The sequence below is a fragment of the Gallus gallus genome, chromosome 3 (assembly GCF_016699485.2).
Source record: "Gallus gallus isolate bGalGal1 chromosome 3, bGalGal1.mat.broiler.GRCg7b, whole genome shotgun sequence".
In the NCBI taxonomy this organism is placed as follows: Eukaryota; Metazoa; Chordata; class Aves; order Galliformes; family Phasianidae; genus Gallus; species Gallus gallus.
Window position 1 is genome coordinate 35,470,294 of NC_052534.1, and position 26,920 is coordinate 35,497,213.

The 26,920-nt window shown below is 35.2% G+C and overlaps 1 protein-coding gene across 9 annotated transcripts in view; it reads right to left on the minus strand.

Annotated features, from left to right (window-relative positions):
- WDR64 (WD repeat domain 64) overlaps positions 1–26,684 on the minus strand; it is a 62,186-nt gene extending 35,502 nt beyond the window's left edge. For 6 of the 9 annotated variants that reach the window (XR_005858337.2, XM_040697699.2, XM_040697698.2 and 3 more), the window contains exons 1-10: positions 24,496–24,811; positions 23,704–23,834; positions 18,149–18,251; positions 17,510–17,613; positions 14,575–14,604; positions 8,511–8,618; positions 6,971–7,185; positions 6,330–6,464; positions 4,060–4,139; positions 959–1,098 (exon numbers count right to left, since the gene is read on the minus strand). Coding sequence is in view for 8 of the 9 variants with exons in the window: in XM_040697699.2 (XP_040553633.1) it covers positions 959–1,098; positions 4,060–4,139; positions 6,330–6,464; positions 6,971–7,185; positions 8,511–8,618; positions 14,575–14,604; positions 17,510–17,613; positions 18,149–18,251; positions 23,704–23,834; positions 24,496–24,643 (1,194 nt within the window). In the remaining variant the exon portion in view is untranslated. Of the gene's footprint in view, positions 1–958; positions 1,099–4,059; positions 4,140–6,329; positions 6,465–6,970; positions 7,186–8,510; positions 8,619–14,574; positions 14,605–17,509; positions 17,614–18,148; positions 18,252–23,703; positions 23,835–24,495; positions 24,812–26,564 lie in introns of those variants that run through there. The other 3 variants (XM_040697702.2, XM_040697701.2, XM_040697703.2) reach the window with 3 other exon arrangements.
- Between the last annotated feature and the right edge of the window lie 236 nt (positions 26,685–26,920).

Here is a 26,920-nt window from a genome sequence, read left to right on the forward strand (position 1 = left end):
GCTCTGCAGCAAAATAAATAAATAAATAAATAAAATAACTGCTTCCAGCTGTAGAGAATGAGCAAAATCACTACAGAGAGGTAGGGACAGTGATGAGTGCTCTGTCTGTTGAGATATCTCACTCTATCACTGAGAATCTATTTGTTCACAGTTTTTGGCTGTTCCTAAAAACATGAGAGGACTGAGTTGCAGTAGCCAGTGAATATACAGCAGGTAAAAGCACTGCCATGTCAGATAATGAAATTAATTATTTACTGCTAGGCATACTTATGGTAAGCTAATAGGAGACTCTCAGGATGCAGCTACTTTAACAAAGAGCTCATGTTTTATGTAAAAGTCTGTATTTTGGTAAAATGTTTTGCACTGTTTTTCAGCATAGTCATCACTGTTGGCTATACATTTTTGCCAGCAATGAAGAGTCTGCATGCTGCACTTATAAAAATCTTCCCAATTTCTGTTCAAGAACAACATTTTTATTACTAAGTTTCATAATTGACACTGTTCAGAAGGAGGTTGAGAGTTGATTGCGGTGTGTAGAGTGGCCAGTGTAAGAAAAAAATCCACATATACATTTAGTAGGTTGACAAGGAGAGAGAGGGGAAATGAAGCAGCAGGAAGTTGTTGCTGATGATTACTACTGAGTTAAGCATTCAGATACCAGTTATGTAATAATTCTGTCAGCTGACAGGTAATACAGAATCTATCAGAAACTTAATATCTATTTTTTTTTTTTTTTTTTGCACACAGAAAGAAAACAAGTCAAATATGTCAATTCTACTCTTGCTTCTCAATATAAAATAATAAGGAAATATTAAACTAAAACCCTATATTTTAATTAAAATAAACAAACAGATTAGCAATAAGATTAGGACTACATGCTATCAGTAGTAATTACCCGAAAACACATTGCTATTTTGATCTGAAGTACTGACTTCCAAGGTTAAGAAAAATATCTTACCTTTGCAAAAGAAAGGCTGATGACATGTTGATCTTTTTCATTCGTCACAATTTCCACAATACTGTGCTGGTGTCCTGACAGCTTTCCTGTAGGCCTAGTATTAATATAGGGATGCCACAAACGAAGGAGTTTGTCATGGCCTGTCAGAAAAAAATATATATATTCAAAGAGACTGAATAGTCACTAATACTATAAGTAAGCTTCTTAATGGAGGTATTGGTGCTCATAAGTCTCAGCTTTCAGTGCATAGCCAACTCACATAAGAATACTAACTTTTAATTCTAAAGGCTGGATTCTGGCTTACATTTTAACATGTATTCACTGCTTGTTCCCATACTTGCATTAAAACCACGTAACTGATTTGCATTTTGAAGCCTTTTAATTTTGTTAGAGGAACGTCAGAGGCACTGTGCTAATTACATGTGCTAGTCCTGTAAAAGCTTAACACATAATTAAATATAGAACTGGGATGTAGATTTTTTCCTTCAAAGATCTTATTTAGAAAATGATCAAAATAATAATTACGTACACTTAGTGAAGGGGGTGGTTATACATGATGGGAAGGGGAACAGATATGAAAGTTGAGGGCAGGTGGGGAATAGTAACTACTAATGAGTGATTTTGTGTCTTAATGTAAATGAGAATTAGGTCTTCTCCTTTTATTTGTGTTCAATCATTGAAATGACTTTCAACAACAGAATCACTAATAGCTGTTATTCTTCCTTTTAATATCTTAAGTAAATAAGTCTCATTAGGAAAGAAAACCTTTCCCTACGTAAAATGATGCTTGGATTTTGCTTTACTACTCACAGGAGAATAATAACTGGATTTGAAAAATTAGTGAGGTTAGAAGATGATGCATTATATAATTTAAAACTGTTAATGTCCAGCTTTTGTATGTATACGTAATTTACTTTTTACTTTAACTGTACCCCGATGTGGTGATTAAGACATTGTTAGAATTGGAATAAATATAGAGTAAGAGGAAAACCATATCACTTTAAGCATAACAATAATGCAAAATACTATACAAAAGTTACTCTAAACTACCATGGACTCTATAGTTTAGGCCACTAATGGGATTATATCATTTCATTCATTAAAGAAATATAGGATTTAGCAAGAAAAATGGACTCTGCGTCAGTTCTGCTTGTATCATTCTCATTCATTACCATAAATTTCAAACATTTGGAAGACAAAATTTGGTTGTATCACAGTACTGGTGAAACTGATTACAGTATTCAAATACAACTAAATAAATGATTGAAGAGTAGGGGTGTTAAAACACTTTTAAAATAGTCTCTTCCTAATGTAAATTGCATTGTAGGATTCAGTACTTTGCATACCACTTGTGCTATAAATACATCACTAAATAAGAATAGATTGAAGCTTAGCAAAGTCATTAGCAAATCATCCTCCTTGATTACACAATAAGCTACTGTGCAAACAAAGGCTGGATTTTCTTTTTAACTGCTGAATATGACATAAACACAATTTTTAGAAGTTCTTGTACATTCCTAAGAAATATTTAAGATTCTTAGATTATTTAGCTGCTCTGGCCATTGATTTTAAGGGTATATTACAGACAAAAGCGCATGTTTGCTAGTCAACAAGACTTTACTAACTCAGTGCCTGTGTTCATTATTCACTGTTCATTAAACTTCACAGAAAATTTGAAAGGGACTATCACATCCTTTAATTGGTTTAGCCATTCATTCCCACTCTTGCCTCTGACTATTAGTAGTACAGCCGAGGAATTATTTCCTTTTGTATTAAAGGGAAGCAGCAATACTAAGCACTACAAATGAGGGTGAGGCAGGAGGATGCCTTCTGACATCAGTGCAGGACAGCAGGTGAACAGAAAAATTCTCCAGTTTTACCTGCAGGAAATACTAATCACATTCAGTTTTATAGGGCTTCCCTACTTTATGTCATCATTAAATTTCTTCAGGCTACTCTTTTTAGTGACAAATAATCAATCTAAATAAGATCTCCTCAAAGGCTGTACTTTCGGATTTTCACTAATAGCCCTATTGCTTTCCCTTTTAATTTTGTGTCTAAAAAAAAAAAAATCAATAGAATTTATGAAATCTAAAAATAAATATCAGACAAGATAGATATCTATCTTAGTTTTCCCTGTAGTAAACTTCACTTCATCTTGACTTGCATTATTTTCTTGTCTAGGTGTTTTTTTTCCCCCCTTCCCCTCAAATATCTTTTAATGTTTTGCTTATTATAAAGGCTGAGCAGCAGAGTCTTGGCTTTTTTTTTCTTGTTATTGAATATAAACATAAGAATTATGATTGAAAAGATAAGAAAAAACATAAGATTACATTGAAAACAATTTTTAAACAAATTTTTAGGAGAATTGTTGTACTGAAGACTCAGCAATAGACAGCATCACTGTAGTCACTCCAAAGCACCACTATATCAAACAGAATACACTAACAAGACTGCTGCCATACTCTAGACGCATTGCTACAGAACGAAATATGACCACTGCAATGGAATATTTATTTATTATATAGAATATATATTTTAATAGAAATTAAAATATTAGATAATGGGAAGAAATGGATGTGAGAGTACAATTTTGCAGTTTTTGCACTAGTTTTGCAGGGAGAAAAAAAGAACAGTAAAGCTTTGGAGAAACACGATCAAAGAGAAAAGCAACAGAACATATTAAGGTGGGCCAATGTGACTGTTTATGGCAAGAAAGAAAGGCTGAAGAGTAATGGGAAAGGAGCAAGGAGAAACCCCTAAAACCTGACCAAGACAGTCCTCACCATAGCTTGGAGAAGTGTTTTATAGTAGTTCAAACCACTGTTTTCTCCTGTTTTATAACAAAATCCCTGAATCAAACACAGACTGAGTCCCTATTAGATTCCTATCAGGAGCTGCGTATTTTCAGAGCCAAGCTCCCAGCAATTATAAGCAAGACCTCTGTTTCCTGTCATTTAAGAAAGAAGCCACTATTTATACTCTTAAGATACTAACTCAGCTTTTACTTGATCTTCTTTAACTGAAAACAAAAAGTTACAACAGAAAATTATCTTGGACAAACTGACTCTCTTCTGACATTATATAAGCCTCATACTTACCCCCAGTGACAATGACCTTTGCTTTTCCACAATATGCGAAGGCATTGACTCCTCTGGGAACAGAAAATTCCTTTACAGGTCTGTAATCATTAATAAAATAGTTAATCAAGTAAGAAGCATTAGGAAAACACTGTCAAGAATAATTTCACTTTACTCTCCTGTAGTATATAGAATAGCTGTTTGCATAACGTGTAAATATTTTTTAACAAGATACTATATAAGTGGCTTAGATGCTACCATCAATGAAACTGGAATAGGGTGCACTCTCCACTAAAATAGTATGCCTCTAAGTTGAACATCTGAATCCTTATCCAGACATACTCCAAACAGAATCCTAAAGTGGTAATTATTGCCAAAGGAGGCCTTCACAAAAGAATATGTTTAAAGCATGGTTCAAGTTTTAAACCAACTGTCTTTGCCTGTTTCGGATATAGAGTGGTTACTATTTTACATAAACCAAGTACATCTTTCCACTCTTTATTTCATATTATTTAATACACAGTCACTATTTTATCTACTTTATCTTGTACAAAAACATGAAGAGACTGACATGCTCCTGAAATATATTTTACAAAAATTCTCTTGTATTCACTAAAACAAAACAACACCAAAACAGGCATTCAACCAACAAAGAGAGATAGACTCTGTGTTCCATCTAAGCCCATCATTTGAACAACCTGTTCTCGTCTCTCCACATTCCACGCACTGGCACCAATGAATGAGAATTTTTTTGTACTTGGGATTTAGCAACAGCATGGCTAATACTCATTTCTGCCAGGAGACAACGACCGCTAATGTAGTTAGGCTAGACAGACTGAAATGAGCATGCACTTAAATATTTTTTTTCTTTGAAATCCAGACTGGTAGGTAGTTCATTTATTCTGAATGAGACAATAACTATGGGCATCACAAACCATAACTGTGGATGATGATAAATATGTTGAAAGTCTCTGGAAACTTTGGGGATGAAAGAGTGTTTTTTCTAGGCAGATCTAAATAAAAGACTGTTGAGTTTCTATTAACTAAAGGGAGAACAATTTTCTTTCTAGAGCCCTAACAAAGGAGACTTCTCTTGATGGCATAAAAAACTTAAATGTGTGATTGGCAGATAGCTTCATGATTTCTCATCTTTTTCCTTAATTCTTATATTTAATATTTCTGTATACTTCTCTATTGACCCCTTAAAAAACAGTCTTGATTGTCTACCAGTAACAGCATGAATAAGGGGTTCCAGAGTATGAGGTCTTGCCCAAGTCATGGCCTTACAACAAAAGTACCTTGTGATCTCTGCCACACTTCATTTATATATATATAAATATATATATACACACACACACACACACACACACACACACACATACTTAACAAGAAAAGATTATAACCACTCATCAGACATCTACAAAGAAAATAAATAGTCACATAGGAGACATGACATACTCCATCCCTTTTCAAGTACAGTAGCAACTACTTGCTGGAAACATAATTGGGGAAATTTATTTTGTTAGCACTAATAAATCCTATAATGGAACCACAATTATTTACAGAAAGGGCATTTCAAAGTGATTTGATGCACAATTATTTTAACAAAGTAATTACTCTGTTGACTAAATATAATTTCAGTTAGCCATTCTATGAAAATGCTTAGAGATATATGTTTTATTGCATTTGAAGTTAGTGTTAACTGAAAAAGACCTGCTAAGACATTTGTGGTTACCATTCCATATAATAAACAATGATTGGTAGTAGCACGTACACTTTTGTCTGTTCTTCTGATTTTCCAGACTGTGTTTTCTTTCCAAATTAATTCTAGCTTTCCCAAACTTACAGAAAAATTGAATGGAACATTTCACAGTTCCCATAATAAACTGTTCTCTTGATTTAAGCTAGTGAAACTGAATCTTGTGAAATTAAATCTGTAACTGAAAATTCCTTGATTTTTTGTGGATATCAAGTTTAAATAGATACATGATATACGTGTTACGATGCAGTCTTTTCTAACTAAATTTTTCCTGCTGAGAAGTTAAATCAGACAACACTGTCAATGTAGTTTATTTTTAGAGATGATGAGCAATAAGCATATATATCAGCTCTTTCCTACATTACGAGCTAGGCAACAAAAATGTTCAAGTATTTAAGCAGTGGTATTTCTATGTGCATTATCAGCGCTCAATACAACAGGATGGCATCTTGCAAGGCACTAATCTCATGCAGTTATATACCAAGAAGTCTATTATTATTTATTATTTTTTTTGACTTTGTCACATACTTACAAGTTGTCCTTTAGTCGCTTTATGTCATCCAAAACAAATGAATGAATGCTGTCCGAGGAGCAGGATCCAAAACAGTTTAGGTCAGAAATATACTTAACTTTCAAAACCCAGTCATCGTGTAGCTTGCGTTTGACACTATGGATATAAATTGAGATGTTATTATTAGGATTTAGTAGCCTCTACTGTAATATGCCCATAGCCGGAAAGAGGTTTTGTAAGTATGATTATACACAATAAATGCTAACATTTAACACCCAAGCCAGGTCCAGATCACCTCTTTCAGCTCAAAAGTTAATATATTAGAACAGAGCTAGTGTTAGAGTCGAATGATGCTCTTCTCTAGTAGTAACGACGCTTCTCTTTATTAAGACACAATAAAGCTTCCCTATGTCTGGATAAAAGCAATAGTGAATTATTCCCTGGAATTTCACTCTCCAGCCTTTCTGTTGTAAGATCTACTGAAAATTCTATCACTTCCTTCACACAACAAGAAGCAAATTACATTACTTGCAGTTTTAAAAATTATTTTCTTTGTTAGGTGCAGTTAATTCACACAGAGAAGCTGACCCCTCGCTCAGGCCAGAGAACACCCCAAACTAACTAATAATGCTGAACAAAATATTTTATCATAAATAACTTACATGTGAAAATCTTTGGAATCCAAGATCTGAAGTTGAGATTCTTTTTTACCTTTACATTGCTTCATTCCAAAGTGATCACTGGTCACTTTAAGTAGGTTAACATAACCTTTATCATCTCCCATTAGGATGTTATCCTCAGCCAGTTGATCAGACATAGTTGCCGTGCAAACACAAAGCAGACTATTTTCCATTGGTTTGATGATAAAGTAATTATCCTGTGAAATTCAGTAAACAGTTTATTGGGATGGTGTATTTGCTAAGATCATAGATGGTTTTCTTCTAGACAAAATCTTTGTCAACAAGAAATGTGAGATAGTTGATGTACAGAATTACTCAAATCATAAAATGAACAGTAACACATGCAGTTTAGAAGTTATTAATACAGACGTGCTTAAACAGGCAAGTGTCTGAATTTTTAAATATTGAGACAGGGCAATGAATACAGCTGCAAGCCATTGTGGTACTTTCCTACATTGAGAAGGCCAGGGAGTAGTATTTGGGGTCATCTGCATTATACCACTTGTTGGTTATACTGTCTGGACTCCATCTGTTATTTGATTAAAGCACTCTTGCCAACCTAAACTGTCAACTGTTCATATACCATACTGCTTCATAGTTCTCCGTATGACACAGAAACACTGAAGAGACATACCACAGAGTGCCTGTATATTAATCCCATGATTTCAAAAGAGAATTATTTCTTGTTCAGCCACAAGACAGTTACAACTCTCACTGATATAATGACTGGAGGAAACCTCTGTCAGAATAAATGTTCAAGCCTTCCTTCTCAGAATTCCAATTGAACAGAAAGAAAGACTTCCAGTAATTTATCTGAGCATGGGAACAGGACTTTTAATTTTAAGAGAACAAATGAAAAAATTATAAAGCTTTATCTTATCCTAAAAATATTTACTTTGCGTCTTTTACTTATATTTCCTCAAAACTGCTGAGAAAACCACAGAAATTGGATGAAAGAGCTAGGGCATGGATGAGAAATCCTTGTAAAAAATCATATTTTGTAATAAAGCATAAGCTTGCATAAACATAAACTTGCTTGAACATATACTATCAAAATCAAGATGCTTTTACACTTGAAAAGTCCAAACAAAAATATAATATGTGAAACAAGATTTTCTTTAAATCAGGAAGTTACCTCAAAGGAGACTATGCTGAATTCCTTTGGAAGAACTGTTCCTTGATTTTTAATACAATCCTAGATATCTGTGCACATACATCAGATATATACACATTCTGCATTAGAGATATGCAGAAAAACAAATTGCTTTGTCAGTTTGTTTGCAACAACAGGAGAAGATTTTCGTTTTTCTTTCAAGATTTAAGACAGTCTAAAAAAATAACATTTGGTGTGGAAAGAGTATTCTTTCTTTAATATGAATTACACTGCTTCACTGAAGTCCTTCCTACAAAGACAAAAGTTAATGCGTTCATCTGCTGGGCAAAAGGGATATGAATGTACATCGAAAAAATAGATTAGCCTTCTTCAAATCTCCTTTCACATTTGCTTGATCCAACACACTACCTTTGTCCGTATTGACTTATAGTCCCAGACAATGATTGTCCTTTCCGTTACAGCCACAACACATTTCAGCTGAGTTAGGAAATCACATCCATTGATCCAAGCAGTATCCTGATGAAAACAAAGAGTAGCTAAACAAGGATTTTCTGAGAATTTATAACCTCGTCTATTGTTTTAAGAAGTATTTAACCATCTCTGCATAAAGTCCATACACTCAGCACTGTTGCTAGATCCAGCCTAAGCTAGTGATACTGAGAGTTCTATCTCCAGCAGTAGCTCACAAATGCAGTAGCTAGGCTCAGCCTGTTATCAGTAACTCACATCAGATGCAGAGATTGCACATAAGAGGATGCACACAACACAAGCATACTGTTAGTTGAACTGTGATGACATCCTGAAGAAAAAAAAGTATTCTGAGTTCAGCAAATTGAAGTTAAGAGTTTACACATCTGTGTTAGTTTTTCCAGTTTACTTAAAAATAAAACAAAGTTAAAGGCACTCAAATTTCCAGCTGTAGGTGAAACCCTACACAAAAACTAAACCCTACAAAAATGAATGTCTCTAAAAATAAGTATTTTGTATTAAATAATATAAAAATGTACTTCCAATAGGTAGATTCTATCTTTACAAATATATGCAGTATGTATGCCTGTGTTAACCCATCTTTTGAATATATCTGCAATTATACAGATCATAACGTAAAATAATTAATCTTGCAGAGAGGAGACTCAAATTTACTATAGTAGCCTGAAATTTGCTTCTGTTTAATCATTAAATATATATATTGGAACAGTTATTAATTTTTAAAATGTAATGGGCCTTCCTAAAATGAGAGTGGGGTAGAAAAGGAATACGTTCCAGACTGTATCTTTTTTTTTTTTTAAACTTTTGAACATTTCCTTTCAGAAATCTTATTTCATGGTTTATTAATAGGTTTTATCTTACTTATATTTATCTTAATTCTACATTAACTTCATGTACTGAAATAAAGGATGTTTTCTGATATACCTATTCTGATAATAGCAAAACTATTGTTTAATTGTAACTTTTAAAATAATGACACAAACTTAAATTCCTTTTTTTTACCCCCAGATCTTCAAGGAATCTATACCTACCTGTATCCTCTAAACAACACTAGCTTTTCTACATCTGTGGTTCAAAATAAAGGCCTGGTTTAAAAGAGCATTGATTTGAGAGAACAAGCAGTGCATTTGAAAGAGAACCAGATTGTAGTTCTTCCAGAACTGGAAAGTAACAAACTTTTGTCCTTTTGATTTACTGACTTGAATTATAGCAGCAAGTGCTTGTCTCTTCAAAAACATTTAAAATCTAAACAAAAAATAAATCTTTAATAAATTCTCAGCAGCTAACAAAGAAACCACATCAGTAAAAAATTTGAATTGTTACTGCCTGCCTGAAAAATCTACTGTTTTTAATAGATTGAACGGATTGAACCTCTTCTGTTTTTTGCATTGAAAGCAAGGGGAAAATTTACTAAGTATCTAGATTTGGAAAAGAAATCAACTGATCTAAAATGAAATGGAAATCCCATAATCTGCTGTAATAAAATTCTATCATGAAATTGTTCTGTGAAGACAGAAACAGAAGAATATAAGAAATTACTTAAAAAGAAATATCATTGAAAGTGGAAGCAACAGTCATATCTTACAAGGTATGACTATCTGACATACTAGTACAGACATATGTGGCTACAACTTCTTTTAACATTTTAATAATTTGTAGATTTTTTCAATGACATGCTGCCGTCAAGGCCCATAACGTCTTCAGTAAAAGGTAAGAAAATAGCTCACTGGTAACAGCTATGTATGAACTGACAGATCTATAGAAGTACTTAATGTTCCTCCTCATGGAAAACTATTTTCAGAAAGGAAAACTGAATGGTTTATTAAAAAAAAAAAAATCCATTAACTGGGACCCAATCTACAGAGACTGAGGTTATCAGAGCATTTCTATGAACATACTTGTTTACAGAAACTAGCACTAGGTGCTACTAGGATATTCAGAAGTTCTGCATTGTTTAGTAAGAATGAGAGGGCCAGGCTGGAAAATTCAGATTAGTGGTGAGTATAATGGGATGACATATATAATTGCATAGCAAATATTTTATGAGCTGCAAAGATACAATGCTGGTTCTAGTTGTCAAGTGGCATTACAGTTGCTATGCTACAAAATAGTTTATAACTCCTTGCATTTATTATCTTTTAAGGATTTAGTTTTCATTGAATTTGGACTGAGGCCTGAAAAGACATATCTTGTAAGACCAGAAGGTTGTCCAGTGAGTGAAAGATGTTCTTTGGTCAAAGAAGACAAAGTACTGCAAAGTAGTGTCCAGAAGAGTGAGAGGTAGACCTTACCAACCATTACAGTAGGAAGGAAATTACCTCCAGTGCTATTCTGTAAATGGAAAAAAGCAATTGGACCAGAAGAGAGGTATAGACTAGACTATAGAGGAATTGCCAGTAACTTCTAATAAACCCAAAAATTAAGCCAAGAAAAGAAAAGACATTTTTTGCTTTATCCCAAAGATTATTTTTCTTAGATTCCTATTTATAGGGTTATCTCTTCTTCGTAGGAGTCAGTCCTCTTGTTCGCATTTTAACACCAACACTACAGGTAGAGGAAAAGTGTTAGTTATGTTCTTCTGTGTTTCAGTCTACAGATGATGGGGGGCAGCTTGATATAGGCTTTATGAAACACCAACAGAGAGATGGAAAACAATATTCACCCAGGTACAGCAGTATTTTTCTTTCTTCTTCAACAGAATTATTTTTCCGCATATATAGATGAAAGATTCAAATCTTAAGAAAAGTTGCACTAAATTTGTCTTAAATAATTCAATTACTTAAATGACACCAAAGACCCATAGATATAAAGGTCTGCAGAGACAACTGAATTTGGCTTTCTTCATAGCACACTCCAGAGAATATTCACTGAGAAATTTAGAGCAGAGATGCAGAGATTGTTGCCCAAGTTGAACGCTTTCTTCCAGGCTAGTTCTAGTTCAAGAATGTTAGCCTATGGAATAAACAGGCTGCATAAATAGTAGAACGTGGTGCTATATCCTTAAGATCCACAATTAAATTCCTTGCCAAAACAGACTCCCTGGGACTTGAGACTTATCAGAAACAGAGTGAAGTCCCGAAGAAAGCACTGTGCACATTGACAGATTGATTTGACTCACTGAGAAGCTGAAGATAGAAGATTTTGACAGACCATAAGCAAAACATGTGGCCTAAATTCAGCTTTAGAGTGAAAGCTGTATGTGCTTCTCCTCTTTACACTGCAGTACTTGACAGACAACCCAGGCAGCTGCACCAGTTTTCACCATTTCTTCCATCCTGTCACTCCAGGACTCTGTCTTCACTTCCTCATCTCCAATACAGTTTTTTTGTCTTGTCTGACTCTAGCTTCCATCCACTAGGTCTTCTCTATGCTATTCTGTGCTATCTGTCTTTTAAGGCATTTCACTCCCATGCTTCAAGAGAAGCAACTTTATTACTATCAGTGTTTCCATTCAACAGCGCTTCCATGCTGACTACTATTTTTGGTACCTCTCAGTTGGACAGTCCTTCACCCATTTAATGTAAACTTCAGTATTTTTTTGCAGTGACCATATTTTAAAACAGAAAGTCATGTGGTGTTATGTCAAATACAGTACAGTTTTAAGTTTTATATTTATGCCTCTGTTATTTCTGCTCAGCTACATAATCTCATCAAGGAATGAAATCAGGTTTGATTGAAGTGACCTGTTCCCCATGAAATATCTGGAACAAAATTATAGATGATTGACCTGATGTAGTCATAGTTCAATTTTTATTTATGCTGTCACAATGCTGGGAAAGGTCTAATGGCTGCAACTTACTTGATTTTATTCCTAGAACTACTGCATTTCACAGCCTTTCTGCTTTAGCAAAGAATCTCCTTACCTTCAGAAAGCCTCAGGTACACACAGCTCTCCAGCAAAATACTCCTACCTCCACTGTCAACTCTTAAATGAGGTCTGGGAAGGGGTGGGTCCTGGGTCCATCCCTTCTGGTCATTCAGGTGCACTGCATGCACCTGAGCTCCTCTGGGTTGGGCCTGCCTTCCCACCAGGTGCTAAGTCACTGGTTCAAGCCATGACTTAGCATTTCTGCCCCACATATATTTCTACTGCATGGGAAGTAAGTGGAATTTATTCTCTTAAGCCCCTGGAAAGTGGAACTTATTCTCTCACCACATTTTATTTCACAGCAATTTGGGATAAGGATATAGTATCCCAGTTTTAAAAATAAAGTAGCTTAAAACATTATGTTCTGCAAAGATCTAGGTCTTTTAAAAACACCAAGAAGCTCCAGTCAAAAATAGTCAGTTTAATTCTGTTTTCAGCGCAGTAATTAAAGGAAGAATGAGAGGAAGCTGTATTAACTAAGGAGAAGACTTTTCAGTGCAAACATTTAAATAGGAATGTTTAATTAAGATTGCTCATTTTCTAAGACAAGGCAGAGTAGGAAGAAGAAGAGGGACATTTTTAAAAAAAGTGGTGAAAATTTCACAATTCTAATACAAAAAAGGGAATTAGCATCTGCTAATCCTCCAGACCGTGAGCTAGAAGGATTTCATAGCATTGTGTACAGCAATGATCTCCACCAATTCATTGATACCCAGCAGCAATGATGCTCTGTCCCAAAAGAGAGGGATCTGAACTACTTCTATCTTCCCTCTTCCTTTCCCTAGGGAAGCATACAAAAGTAGGTGCACCTCAGCTGGAAAAGCATTGGAAGGTGGAACATAGCAAAAGAGACAGCAGATGGTGCAGAGCTGAACAGCTGTCTGCACTCACAGATAACGAAAAATGTACCAGTTTTGGTATTGTATCCATTTGGAATCACAGTTCTAACAATTATTATACTACAACATGGAGAGGTACCCTCATTTTAAACCCAACCTCCTTTCTCCCTTCATATGGCAAAGGTCTCCTTTGAAGAGTGTAAATTCTGACATGGCTGCCAAATATTTTTTCTCTGCCACAGTAAAACACCATCTGCCTCTACTGATGATTAATTATAAAATTAGTGTCTAGTGCCCAGATGAAAAAGAGGACCATACAGCCACATACTGTCCAATGCAACATCAGGCTGGCATCCCAGCTTTTTCCCCTCGGTGTCTCTGGGGAAAAGCACTGTTCTGATCTAATTCTACCTTTACATATTTGGACTGGAAAAATTGTTCTCAGAAACAAAGCAGGAGCAAATTATTAAAATTCATTCCTGTAACAGAATGGTAAGACAAGCTGTAAGTTGATCTTAGTCTGTTTCCAAAAGTCAACACGTCTCAAGAATGTTCCTTACAGTTTCTCTTCCCACACTGATTCCACAGGACAGATTAGCCTTGCAACAAATTAAATGCAATCCACTCCCAGACTTGCTAACTTTGAAAAGTTGGGCCTGTGGCCTGGAATATTTCCATTTCATTTTAGAACATTCATGGTATGTGAAAGACAAAAATGCACTGTCCCCTGGCACAAGACACCTACAGAGACTTTAAAGTCAAGGGATCACATCGCTATGTAGGTCTGATGGCACTTTTCTTATCTGCAGGTTAACTGAAGGAAATTAATTACCTAAGATGTGCAATGATACTCACAGGGTAAAATGAGCTTTTAAAGTACATACTTGTGAGATGTAGAACTGTTTTTCACCAATTAAGTTATATTTTTTTTCGCATTCAAATTTTACACTGACAAAGGAAGTGTTAGAGCTTAGAAGAACATATCTTGGAAAGGTAATGAGTAGAAATTCTACCAATAGACAATTTGGTAGAAAAAAAAGCAAAATTTATCTCAGATTTCTTTTTATCAGAAGAAATAAATCAGATTACTTAAATGTTTGCATAACTGAATGGAAAAAATTGAGTGTGTTCATCCAGTGGTACCCCATGTCGGATCACGCAGAAGTCTCACAGTCAGAAGACATACTGGAACAATGATCAGTCTCTAATTATTTCACCATAATACTTACTGAATTTTACTTCAAATGATTTAAAAGAAGGAGGAAAATGAACTTACTTTAACACTGGTGGCTGCCAGAACTTTCATCTGAAAAATAAAAATAATAACTCATTAGCATTTAGACTAGAAGTCTAAAAACAGCTCTGCTGTACCACAGGCAGAACAGAAGATTAGTAGCCAATAGAAAGAGTTTGTGGTTAACATCTGAGAAAGATACTTAAACCTACTGACTGTTCCTCTATATATAAAGCGAGGAACTTAAATTCCCCTTTTCTATCACAGTTACTTCACTTTGTTTTTACTGTTTGTGATGTTTGACTGAGCAAAAAACTAAAAACAGAACTTTTTATAGTGGAGTACAGATCCGCTGTTTTTTGAATGAAATTGTAATTCTGATATTCTTTCACAGCTAGAACTCCCATGAGAGGTAGGATGTGGGATACAGAAACACAAGCTGATTCTGGCCCAGATAATGTGAACTTGTGTCAGCAGGTAGAGACAGCACCTTACATTGCAAATACGCAATAACCATATTGATATAGCACCTTTCAGAAACATTAACTATTGGCAGACAGCATAGTATATGTCTTGAAAACTAATAAGTTGAAAGTCACAGGGAGGTAGGCATATCTGGTGCCATTATACAGCAGGGACAGAGTCACCTTCTTTGTCCTCTAGCTCTACATTCAGTTTTCAAAAGCAGTTTTTTCCCTTCTGAAACACCAGTAGATGCTTTTTCACCTCCTCTTGCCCATGTTCATCATCCATAATAAATCTGTAGTGCCTCATTCCCATCCCAGCCATTTCTCATTTCATAAAATGAGAAGCAGTGATCATGGTATTTCTTCTCATAAAAGTGTGATGCACAGTGTTACCAAGGATGGTCTTTGAGTAGAGTACAGTTAAATAAGTTTCACATTAAACTGAAGTTTACTACACTGAAAAGCTGTGTGGTGGTTTAAAATCTCTTTCTTGTTCTTATTCTTATTTGTAAACTAGGTTTTTGGGGTTTTTTTGGTTTTTTTTTTTTTTTGCCTTTTTAAGCTATTCTCAGGTTTCACACTGTATCAATTAAAACCTAGTTATATGTGCTTTCCAAAGAGCAGACAGAACAGTACTAAATTGAGCTTGTGGAAAGCTTATTTGCACTGGACATCAGTTTGCCTGAGTGTAAATGAATAGAATATGGCTCTATCTTTTTCTCCATATACGTTTCTTAACAATCAAATGTGTCAGATGTGGCAAAGTTAAATTGTGTTTTATGTCAGATTCCCTGATTATATCAGACCAAATATTATTCATCATTCATGTACATAGAACACACTGATTTGTGAGAGATATCTATGAATCCAAGAAGACCATATATTTAATGGTCTATACTTTAAATGTGGAAGAATTATACAAATATAAATTTCACTGTCTGATTGTCAATACATTGCTCATGAGTTCATATTTTGAGCTGAAGTCTTACCAAGCAGCACCTTCAGGACAAGTATATTCACAGTCCTTTATCAACATGCTAAAAAGACAGATTAGACAAAACAACTCACAAGCTGAGACTTAAGGACAGGACACTTTAGATCCTTGGCCTTTGACTGAAGAAAAATGATGTAAAAGGTGTTAATTCTTTATTTGGCTTTATGATATTGAAGTCATATTTCAGTAACAAGATTCAAGTGAATGCAATGCTAAAGAGCTAGACTTTTCTCTAGCTTGCATCAATATGTATCAGAGCAATTTCAATTAAGTCAAAGGTCATTAGCTCAGATCAACTGAAATCGGAGATTATATCATGCGTTACTGACTGTTGTCGTAATGCCTTAACCATTTTCAGAATGTAGAGTTTTGTAAATGGGATTTGAGGTCTCCTGTAATTCACTGTGTTAAGCAGCTGGGTGTAATATCAGTTACACTGCAGCCACTGATGTCAGAGTGACATCAGTCCAGACTGATGAGAAAGCAACAATTCAGAACTTCAAAGCAGTTGGAGGGCTGGAGGAGGTGGGAGTGGGAGAAGGGAGACTATTTTTAACATTATACTTTGTGAAATTATTTTTTGTAGGTATGTAAGAGGGATAATGCTTTGAAGGACAAAGAACTAGGCTTTCAAATAAATTACTTCAGTATTTACTACAACTGCAGTATTGCTTTGTTGCTTAATCATCCACAGAAGAACATTTTTGCTTTGCAAGCCCCTGTTAGAAGCATTATGTACTAATTAGCTGACCCCCTAGAAAATATTATTGTTGCTTTAAAGCTTTACTGCATTGCTTGCTTTTAATAAATTAGTTGTATTAAAATTGTACAAATGTAAAGTGCCAATGAACACGGAAGTGTGATGTACCTCATGGCAGCTAGAATTGTATGTTTAAATAGTAATATCATCTGAGACACTCATTTACAAAACCCACTTTTAAATGGCCTTGAACCTGAACTTCTACTTAAAATGGTACAGATCTCCCTGCAATTTGCTGACAATGGGAGTGACTGTGAAGCAGTGTCATGAAGACAGACAGAAAATTCAAGACTTTCAAGCTTTGAGAGCTTACTGTATTCAATAATTCTTCTTTGCAAACAACCAAAAAATCTTTCTGTCCATTCTAAATATTCCCAGTACCTGTAGAAAGCAGTTAATTCTCTGGTTTACGCTGTGTATGCAATACCAATAGCATATATACATTTTGAGAAAACTTAAAAGAAAAAAAAAAAAGGCAGATTATTTTATATTGAACTGACTTCTATTCACTTTCTTATTGGCAATCTCTATTTGTTATCAGCTTTTATGGATTGTTGAGTAGGTTTATAATTAAAAATAACAATGTACATTTCCCACTGTATTTAAAAGTATAGAAAAAGTTAACTTAAAAAAGAAAAAAAAAAAGATATATAGATTTTTCTATGGGTAAGTTTGCACTCCAGATCACACAGTTCACTCAGTTTGTGCATATGCTACCTAGTAGAATAAGGAAAAGTTTGTTTGAGTTAGAATTACCTTCTTGTTAAAAATAGTTAGCACTCCCTTCTGAGAGGATGTTACAGTGAAATCCAGATGGGGCACCTTCACTATGCTTGTAATCATATCTCTTTCCTTGACAACTATGAAAGACACAAAGTGACTCTTCATCTCACAGACATAAAAGTCTACATACAATACATACCAAAAAAAAAAAAAAAAAAAAAACCACCAAAAAACCAAAAACATAATACTAAAGAAATAAAATCACATACCAAGAACATTTTGTCTTCCTGAAATAGATATTGGCACCAACTCCAAGGCAGTAAAACATTATGTCATATATTATCCTATACTTGATTTAAAAAATCACGTTGCATTTTAAAATAGCATAAACACATTATCCATGTGCTAGTTCTTTCTAGAATATTTTTTAAAAAAATACAAAAAGGCAAATAAATAGTCTGAGTCAGACATCTTAGCCATTTCAAAATGATTCAGGAGTGCTCGGGTAGCTTAGTAAGAAATTTACTTGGGAACACTCAAGAAGAAGCCAATTAGTAAACAAAAGCAACCATGAGATTTTATCACCATAACTTCAATAAGATGGGCAGCAGGGAGCACTGAACAGACACATTTTGGGAGTTTCTGTTTTAGACACAAGATGAAATATTTTACCTGGATAAGTAATCTGCTGTTTTTCTGAGGTAAGGAAAACTGTGTTTTCTTCTCGCAACTGGGAAGGCAAGGCACCATTTCCTCCTATGAAATAGCCAAAAATCTAAACAAAACAAAATAGAACAAAACTAGCAGTTTAAAACTGTTTAAAACATCTGGAACATATGTTTATATACATAAAGTCAATCTTTTATCTGTCATTTTTCTATCATTTCAAATTCCTGAATAAGGAATTTCCCTCAGTTATTTCTCTCAGTCACTAGCTGTCAATATTACTTCAGATTGCAGAGATCTGCTAGACAGGCACAACTTTTCATCAATGTTTGGAAAGAAGCTAGAATAAATGGGATTCCAGGAATAAAAACAGTCTAATTGATAAAGCTATTGATAAAGTATCAATTCGGTTTGTTATGATTGTCTGTAAGCAATCACTTTATTTCCTTTTTCTGTTTACCCACTTGTGTTCCTAGAGCTAGACTTCAGCTAGGATGAAAGACTGGAAGAGGCAAATGAAACAAAAGTCACTATGTTTGTAAACTGATTCAAAGGAGCATAGTGGTTAGTCCACACTAAAGAGCTTTTCCCTGAAGATCCATAGATGCCTGTTAGCTTGGGGAGGGGGGGGGAAGTATACAGCCCAATTTAAAAAAAATTTTTCAACTATTTCCCTCAGCCTTGCAATATTTCATTTGTACTAATGGTAATGAAGACTCCCAGAGGGGAAATGCAGGTGAGTTTCTCCCAGGGTGGAAAACATTTCAGCTGAAATGCTCGCAGCAACTCAATCCCTGTACCCAAGCGTAGGTTAGTCATCTCCTCAGGAAATGAGGTTAGCCCCTTATAGCTGTACAGAGAGATAATTTTTCATCTCTTTTGTCATATAATGGACATCATATAGTCACTTTTTTAATGTGTTCTGAAAGCAAAGTATGCAAGACAAAACTTCAAACTTCTTTGTAGTTTAATATTTTTCATACACCAGAACTTTCTATTTTCTTCTCTGAGCAATTCACGTGTACATCTTTCAATAAAGAAGTATTCTGTCTGTTCTTACAGAATAATATTTGTCTCTATCTTTCATTTCATAGCACCCTCCTTACTATGTACACAATTATTATCTAACAGAAAACATCAGTCAATACATCATCCATTACAATCCTTTACTTTCCTCTGTTTTATTTCTTGTAACATCACCTTGTCTTTCCATCTTGTTTCCAAACACAAATCTGAACTACAGATTCATGTTTGAATGCATCTCTGAAACAAGTGCACACCTGGGATTCCTACCATTAATGTCATCAATTAAGATATTAAATAGTATTGGCCCCAGTATTTACCCCTGGCACATACATCAATATTGTCTTGCCTTCAACTGGATTTTGTGCCACTGAGAAATTCGGCTAGTATTCTTTCCATTTCCCTGCCCACTAAGCCATACTCGGTCAGCTTGACTAAGAGTATGTCATGGGAGACAATGTTAAAAGCCTTACTAAAGTAAAGGTAATCATCATCCACTGCTCTCCCCTTATCCACCAGGATAGTCATGACATTTTAGAAACCTATTAAATTGGTTAAGCATGATTGCTATGATTTCCCCTTCATAAACCCATGCTGACTACTCCCAATCACTTGCTTATCTTCTATGTGTTTGGATATATTTTCTAGAATCAGTAGTTTCATAACCTTTATCAGGGATTGAGGTTAGGCTAACAGTCCTCTAGTTCCCTGGATCATTCCTCTCATCTCTCTAGAAGATAAGAGTGACATTTTGCATTTTTAGCACGTTCCCATTTTTCCAGGCAAAAGAGAATAGGCTCTTTACCTTTCTCAGGGCTAAGTTTTTGGTAGGAGAATATATATTTTTTTAAATAGTAAATTGACCTGGTACGAGGTCATTCCTGAGTCTTGATGGTACGGTTGGGCCAACATAGTAGCTGACCTAAGGCCAACAGGGGTGGAAGCTCTCTAAGTGAGATGCCCAGGTGGGCCCTGTCATGTCTCCTGCACACATGAGACAGTGACACATTTGATCTTCCATTTCTGCTCACCAGGCAGAACACTGCCCTAAAAAGGCATATCTCTTTAGCAGGGGCTGTGGTGACAGAACAAGGGGAAATGGCTTTAAGCTTAAAGAGGGTAGATTTAGGTTGGATATAAATAAAAAGTGTTTTACAGAGAGGGTGATGAGGCACTGAGATTGCCTAGAGACGTGGTGAATTGCCTGTCCCTGGAGACTCTCAAGGTGAGGCTGAAGAAGGCTCTGGGCAACCTGATCTAGTTGTGCATGTCCCTGGTCACTGCAGGGGTATTAGACTAGATGACCTTTAAATGCCCCTTCCAACTCTAAGGATTCTAGGATTCTATGATGTTAGAAATCCCTCAGAGTAGCATAAATGGCTTCTGTTGACTCCAACATGGAGACAGGATTTCAACAAATGAACAACCCATAGCAGAGACTGACAAAGAACGTACAGTATGAGGCAGAATGCAATTTACGTATCTTTCATGTTTGCCACTAAAAACAGAGCTTTCAAAGGGTCAACCACCTTCAGGGAAGAAAAGCAGAGGTTTCTCAAGGTCTTGATAAATGATAGCTGTTAGACTTGGATATATTTTAGAGTCACTGAATGCCTAAAAGTAGACTCTAACATGACCAAATAGAAGATTTAAATATATATATATATATATATATTTTCTCACAGAAAAGTACCATTCGAGTATAGGTATTCTATTGTGGAGAGTGCTGGAGACTTAGGAAACTCTTGAAAATGAAGGTACTTGAAAAAGAGAAACATCTGGAAGAGAAAGGAATGGAATGCTCGCATAAGGCCATGCTCTTTTAGGTCATGGAAATCCTGCAGATTTTGTCAAGCTAAAAAGGTGCCAGATATGGAGAGGTAATTTGAAAAGTTTATAACTGTCAGAGCAAGAAGAGATGAAAATGGTCAGCGTTAAGAGTTCTGGGATGAGAGAGAGACAGAGATGATGAAAGAGGAATGTCAAAGGAATAAAGTGACACGTATGCTTCTTCCTTGGCTTTCAAGATTAATGAAATGCTAAACAATGTCAAAAAACAACGGGAATTCAGGAGAACAGGGGTGAAGTAAGTCCTTGTAGAATAAAATTTGAATAAATTTGAAGGAGCATAGATGGCAGAAGATGTGATGAATATTGGATATGTTACAGAAAGTAATCGTGATTGATGATACATCTGAAAAAATAAGTGAGGAAAAGGAAGCTAAAGCAAGATCAAGGCTAAGTCCATTTTTCACAGGAGGTAATTAATAATATGTTCAAGCTGCAGGTTAGAAATGTGATTTGTCTAATATAATTAGTAGTTTAATGACCATTAAAAGAATGAATGTATCAGTTAGAGGAGACTTATTTATTTCTGTCACCATCTCTCTCAAACAACTGGTTTCAAGCAAAATACCCAGAATAGTTTTCAGTCTCTTAAGAGGACAGTTACCTTTCCAATAGAGTTTGTAATAGGCAAGACAGAAAATTTGCTTCTTTGAATAAAAGTTTTATTTAAAAGCAATGAAAAGCCTAAGGAGGATGAGAAAAACAAATGAAACTTAAGCTCAAGTGTTAAATAAAGTCAGCTTCAAAAAAGTAAAATAGAAAAAGAGGAGGGGCTAAAAATATAAGTGGAAAAAATAAATAAATCTGTCATTCTTACCAGTGCACAAATACACACATCTTTAAATACTGAGAAATGAAAAAGAGATATGGAGACTATAGAGCTGCAGTGCAGCTACAGTCATAAACCCTCAGCATAGTTAGAAAAAAAGAACACTGACTTAATTTCTGACATTCATAACTCTCCAAGATTCAGTGGACCAAACTGAAACTGTAGTTTGCCAGAGAAAATTAGAATAGATAAAAAGACCCACCACCAAACATAATAGTCCCACTTTTATTTTATTAGAAACCACTCAAATAAGTCTGAAAATATGTCTTGGTCTATTCATGTCAGAAAGGATTTTACCACAATTACAGTAGATCAGAAGCTAACATTCAAGTTACATGATACATGATCAACGTACATACAGTTACGTTGATGTCAATTGGGTTCAAATGGCAATCAGATGATCAATACAAGTTTTGGTGTAAGCTAAATGTGCAGAATTCTTAATTCAGTTTTCATCTCTTTCTCTATATCCACACTACTTGTAAGAAAATCTTATCCTTTTGTCATGAACAGAGCTTAGATTGATAACGTTTTGTAATATATATATAGCTGATGATACGTATCACCAACAAAGTTCCTACTAAACAGAATTAAAATTTGAGAAATTCACTGCAGCTTTTCAATGAAGTAGTATTGTATTTCAAACTTTGCTGGATAAGGCCACATCAAGTTAAAAAGATCAGAGTCAGACTTAGAATGAGGTAAATAGTCTGACCTTTGCACATTTAATAAAGGAACTACAACTTCCCTCACAGATAAACTTCCAGCAACTTTGTGTTAGATACTTCTCCCCAGAAATGAAAATGAATTAAAACAAATAAACAAACAGGCAAACAAAATACAGGAAAAATAGACCACCATGTTTAAAAGAAACAAAACAAAGTACTTTTTCACAAAATGAATAAAACTGCAGATACTATAAAAAGTATCCTTTTTTTTTTTTTTTTTTTAATGAATGCAGAAGTAATTTATGAACAGTTAGATAAAAAGCCCATTGAAAGATACCAAGCACATTGTGCAGTTGCAAATCTGGTATAGAAAATCCCTAAGCTATATGCCATCAGAAGCTGGGAGGGGGTAAATCAGATTCTGTTTCATACTCACCTCATTATTACATTCTTTTTTTTTTTTTCTCTCTCCAAAATTTGCTATTTACCATTAGAGACAGAAAATAGATTACAACAGAATTCAATAAGGAAGAATGCTCTTGTTACAAAACTCTCTACTAAAATGGTAGTATAGCTCTTAACGTTTCCCATTTAAAGTAAGGTGCAGATTTATCTCTGAGAAAAGAGGAAGGAGAGGATGGAGAGGAAGAATTTATGACGGTCTAGCTAAAGTTAGACCTATCCCCAGGGCACAAATTGTATACTGTAGTGATAATATTTCTTGCATTTTATCACAATGCCTGAGACAAATATGTATCAGTACAGTAGTTCATGACTGGATATGCTGACTTCTAGCCTCAGGTCTGTGCTCCAGATCCAGCTGCCGTGTGAGGAATCTAGTATACTAAACACTGCTTCAGGATAAGCAGCTCTGGTAAACAGCTCAGTGCTCTTTCACAAAACAAGCAGGAAAAATGTTTTTATTCAGTCAGGTTATTCTTCAACATGCATTCATGTGCATCAACATAATAGGTTCAATGATCTTAGAACAGAGGACAGCTTCCTCAAACTGATATAAACAGTGTAGCATAATTAATGTTTAAAAATTTTGATTTGAAGGCTCAACTGATATATGAGGGTTGCTCCAAAAGTAATGCCTCCTATTTTATTATGTTGGTCCACAATGTCAGAGTTGAATGTTGGTGGTATGGCAGTAGAGTTGCTTATATTTAATAAATATTAAAAATCCTTACCTCACACCATTCTGTCTTTGCATCGGGATTGTTGCTTATCTTCCTGAAAAAGGCCTTAACATTATGCTCCTTGATTTCTGGACCAAAAAGTGTCTGTGTGGTTCTATAGAACTCATCATAATCTATCTCATCTGTATTGGAGGAACAACATCCAGAGTTAAAACTGTCAAGCTACATCTTCTGGCTTATCTTCCCTAGCTCCTGTTTTATTTCTCTTTCTATATCAGTAACATGCAAGTTTCAGCTTCTCATACTGTATCCATTAAAGCATTTTGCCAAAAAGATATTCAGCCTTACTGTCCAAAACTACCCACTTTGCAAAACATGATAGGAAATAGATTCTTAGTTATTCTTGTCTTCCCTTAGCTCCACAATATCATCCTGTTTTGTTGAAATGAATCTGAAAAATGACCTAGGATAAAGTTTATCCTTTCAGGCAATAAATAGTCACTTGCATTGAAAAAAAAGCAAAACTTTGTCCTAACTGTTTGCAGTCAAGACATTGGATTTACATAATGCATTATGTACTTTTACAGATCAGTGGAAATGCCACAGAAGTGCTAATCTGTGTATGTGGCAACTCTGTCAATTATACTTCTTGAGCAATTACTATGGCTTTATAATTATAATTTACCATAAGCCATAAAAAGAGATTAAAATCACTTTCACAGGGCAAATCAAGAAGTCACAGTTTGAATATCAGTTTGATATTTTTCCTACAGTCTTGTTCTTATGATACCTATTATCAATGTGAAATTTATTACACATTCAATGAGAAAGTGCATCTCTTACCATCATCTTTAATATACAAGCCTAATCTTTCCTTTGTCTTCTGGGTTACTGTTTTTTCAACTAGTTTCTGGAACTGCTTCAAAGCAGCCTCGAAATCCAGCACTTCAAGAGCAGAGCAACTCTCATCATAATCCTTTGATTCAGACATTCTTTAATAAGAGGACCAAAAGGTAGAAAAGGGAGCTCTCCTTACAGTGTGGTCCAAGCCTTGTCTTGCTCCTTAAATCTTAGACTCCCACATGAGTTCATATGAGATGCAGTCGTATGACAGGTATACCAAACAGTATATAACGAGGTGTCCCTAGTTCAGCATCTCAAGTTGGCAAACCTGTTAGTGAACAGCTGATGTCACAACCCCTCCATACATCACAGAATTCTACATACTGAGGAGCCCTAGGTCACAAATCAGAATTATAGAATTATAGAATGGCTTGTGTTGGAAGAGACCTCAACGATCATTTAGTTCCAATCTCGCTGTCACAGGCAGGGTTGCCACCCACTTGATCACCAATAACTTGGGAAATAAGATTAGTTCTTGGAATCTGGTGCAATTGGTGGTTGAACATGCATGAACATTCTCACTTTCAGAGCCAGGCATGGACTTCATCAGGTTTCAATTCTGCTACATCTGGTGCTGCTTTAGCAATACAAGATAGCATTCTCTAGTAAGAATAAACCTGTTACAAGTTTGTCCTATCTTTCAGACTTCCATACTGAATGAGGAGGAAGGAAAATTATACCAGCTATCTCTAAGTTTCTTATTGTTTTCTTATACTTTGGACTGTCTTCAAGTTTTCTGCCAAGAGCTGTCTGCCAACTAATGCAGCTAGGAACAGTTGCAATTGTGGAGTCCCCTGGATCCACACAGTATTTGGTGAAGAATGGCAGAGCCAGTTCTTTTACGATTGCTGGTGATAGAACTTAAACCAACCTGATGATATTCTGGCACTTGCTACTGTTGTAAGGCCTGGTCAAAGACCTCAGTTAGGTGAAGATGCCTGTTTCTACAGTTAGAAGAGCAGAACAAACCAAAGGTGAGCAAAAGTGTTCATGGCATTTGCCAAGCTTAAGCAAATTTCACATTTATTCACTGACCTTCCAGTTAGTGATGTCATTAATTCACATTCATTAGTGCAAACGTGTATTTCCATGGTCATTAAATTCCAAAGTACTTCAGAAAAGTACATTAGTGATAATGAATAGAGGCTGGTATTTTCTGTCATCCGATAAATAAACAATTAAAAAATACACCTTCCAAAGGTGTTGTAAGAAAAGTCGTCCTTTGTATTCCACTTATCCAGGTAGTTCATACAATATTAGATTTATTTATTTTGAAATCCAGTGCAGACATTGATGCTTTATTAAGCAGATGATTGATTAAGCTTTGGATAAGAAAATCTGATCAAAACAGGCAGGCCAAAATATCCTTTTAGCCTAATGAGAATTCCTACTCTCATATTTAAGAGAAGCACTATGAATTCATAACATTTAAATACAAAACAAACCATTAGCTCTTCCGCTTCCACATCTTCTGTATCTCAGATCTCTAAACATCAGCAATTTATAATTCCCAGCAGTGTTCTTCTAGAGCATAACTTGCAGAAAGGCATCCAGTTTTCACACGCAGAAGCCAAGAGATGGGGAATCCATCACATTTGTCCCAAAAGTTAATTGCTCACATATTTTAAATTTAAACCTCTCATTTGAATGTGTTGCTTCAGCCTCCACTTGGCAATTGTTGGAATGTCCTCATAGTTGGTGAAATAATTGGCGGTTCTCCCATTAGGAGCCTATGTACCTGAATTACTTCTCCATTTTCTTGTTATTTAAAGCACATTGAGCTCTTTACCTCATACTACACTTTCCTTTAAGCCTCAAAATAATGGTTGTGATTCTTTACTGCATTTTTCAGCTTTTTTAGGATCTTTAAAAAATGCTGAAACCATGTTGCTGTACAACAAAATAATAAGCAAATTGTCATGCTGGTCAAAAAATGAACTTAATTTCTTATTAGACCCTCTCTTCACTGGACTATATAGATCAAATTATTTGTACTGTTGTCTATTTACCTTCACATCAGCTCTTGTATTACTTCAGCTAAGGTTGATGACAGGCTTATTGCTCAAGGCGTGCTTGAATTGCTGCACATGGAACTGCTAAACTCCTGTGAAGAACAATTCCTATAAAATAAAGTTTCTATCATCAGTGAATTTCACATGTTTATTGTTGCAAAAGCTGGTTATACTTATCTGATTTAGATTTACATACATTGAACATTTAAGGTTCAAGCTTCCCTAGGAGTTGTATTTGTACATCCAGGGCAGGAATATTGTCACCTGGTGCAAGTGTGTATCATCACTTATTTTGCTCACTCTATTTAGTAATTAACAGGTGTTACAGAGGCATCAACATGCGTCTGCCAACT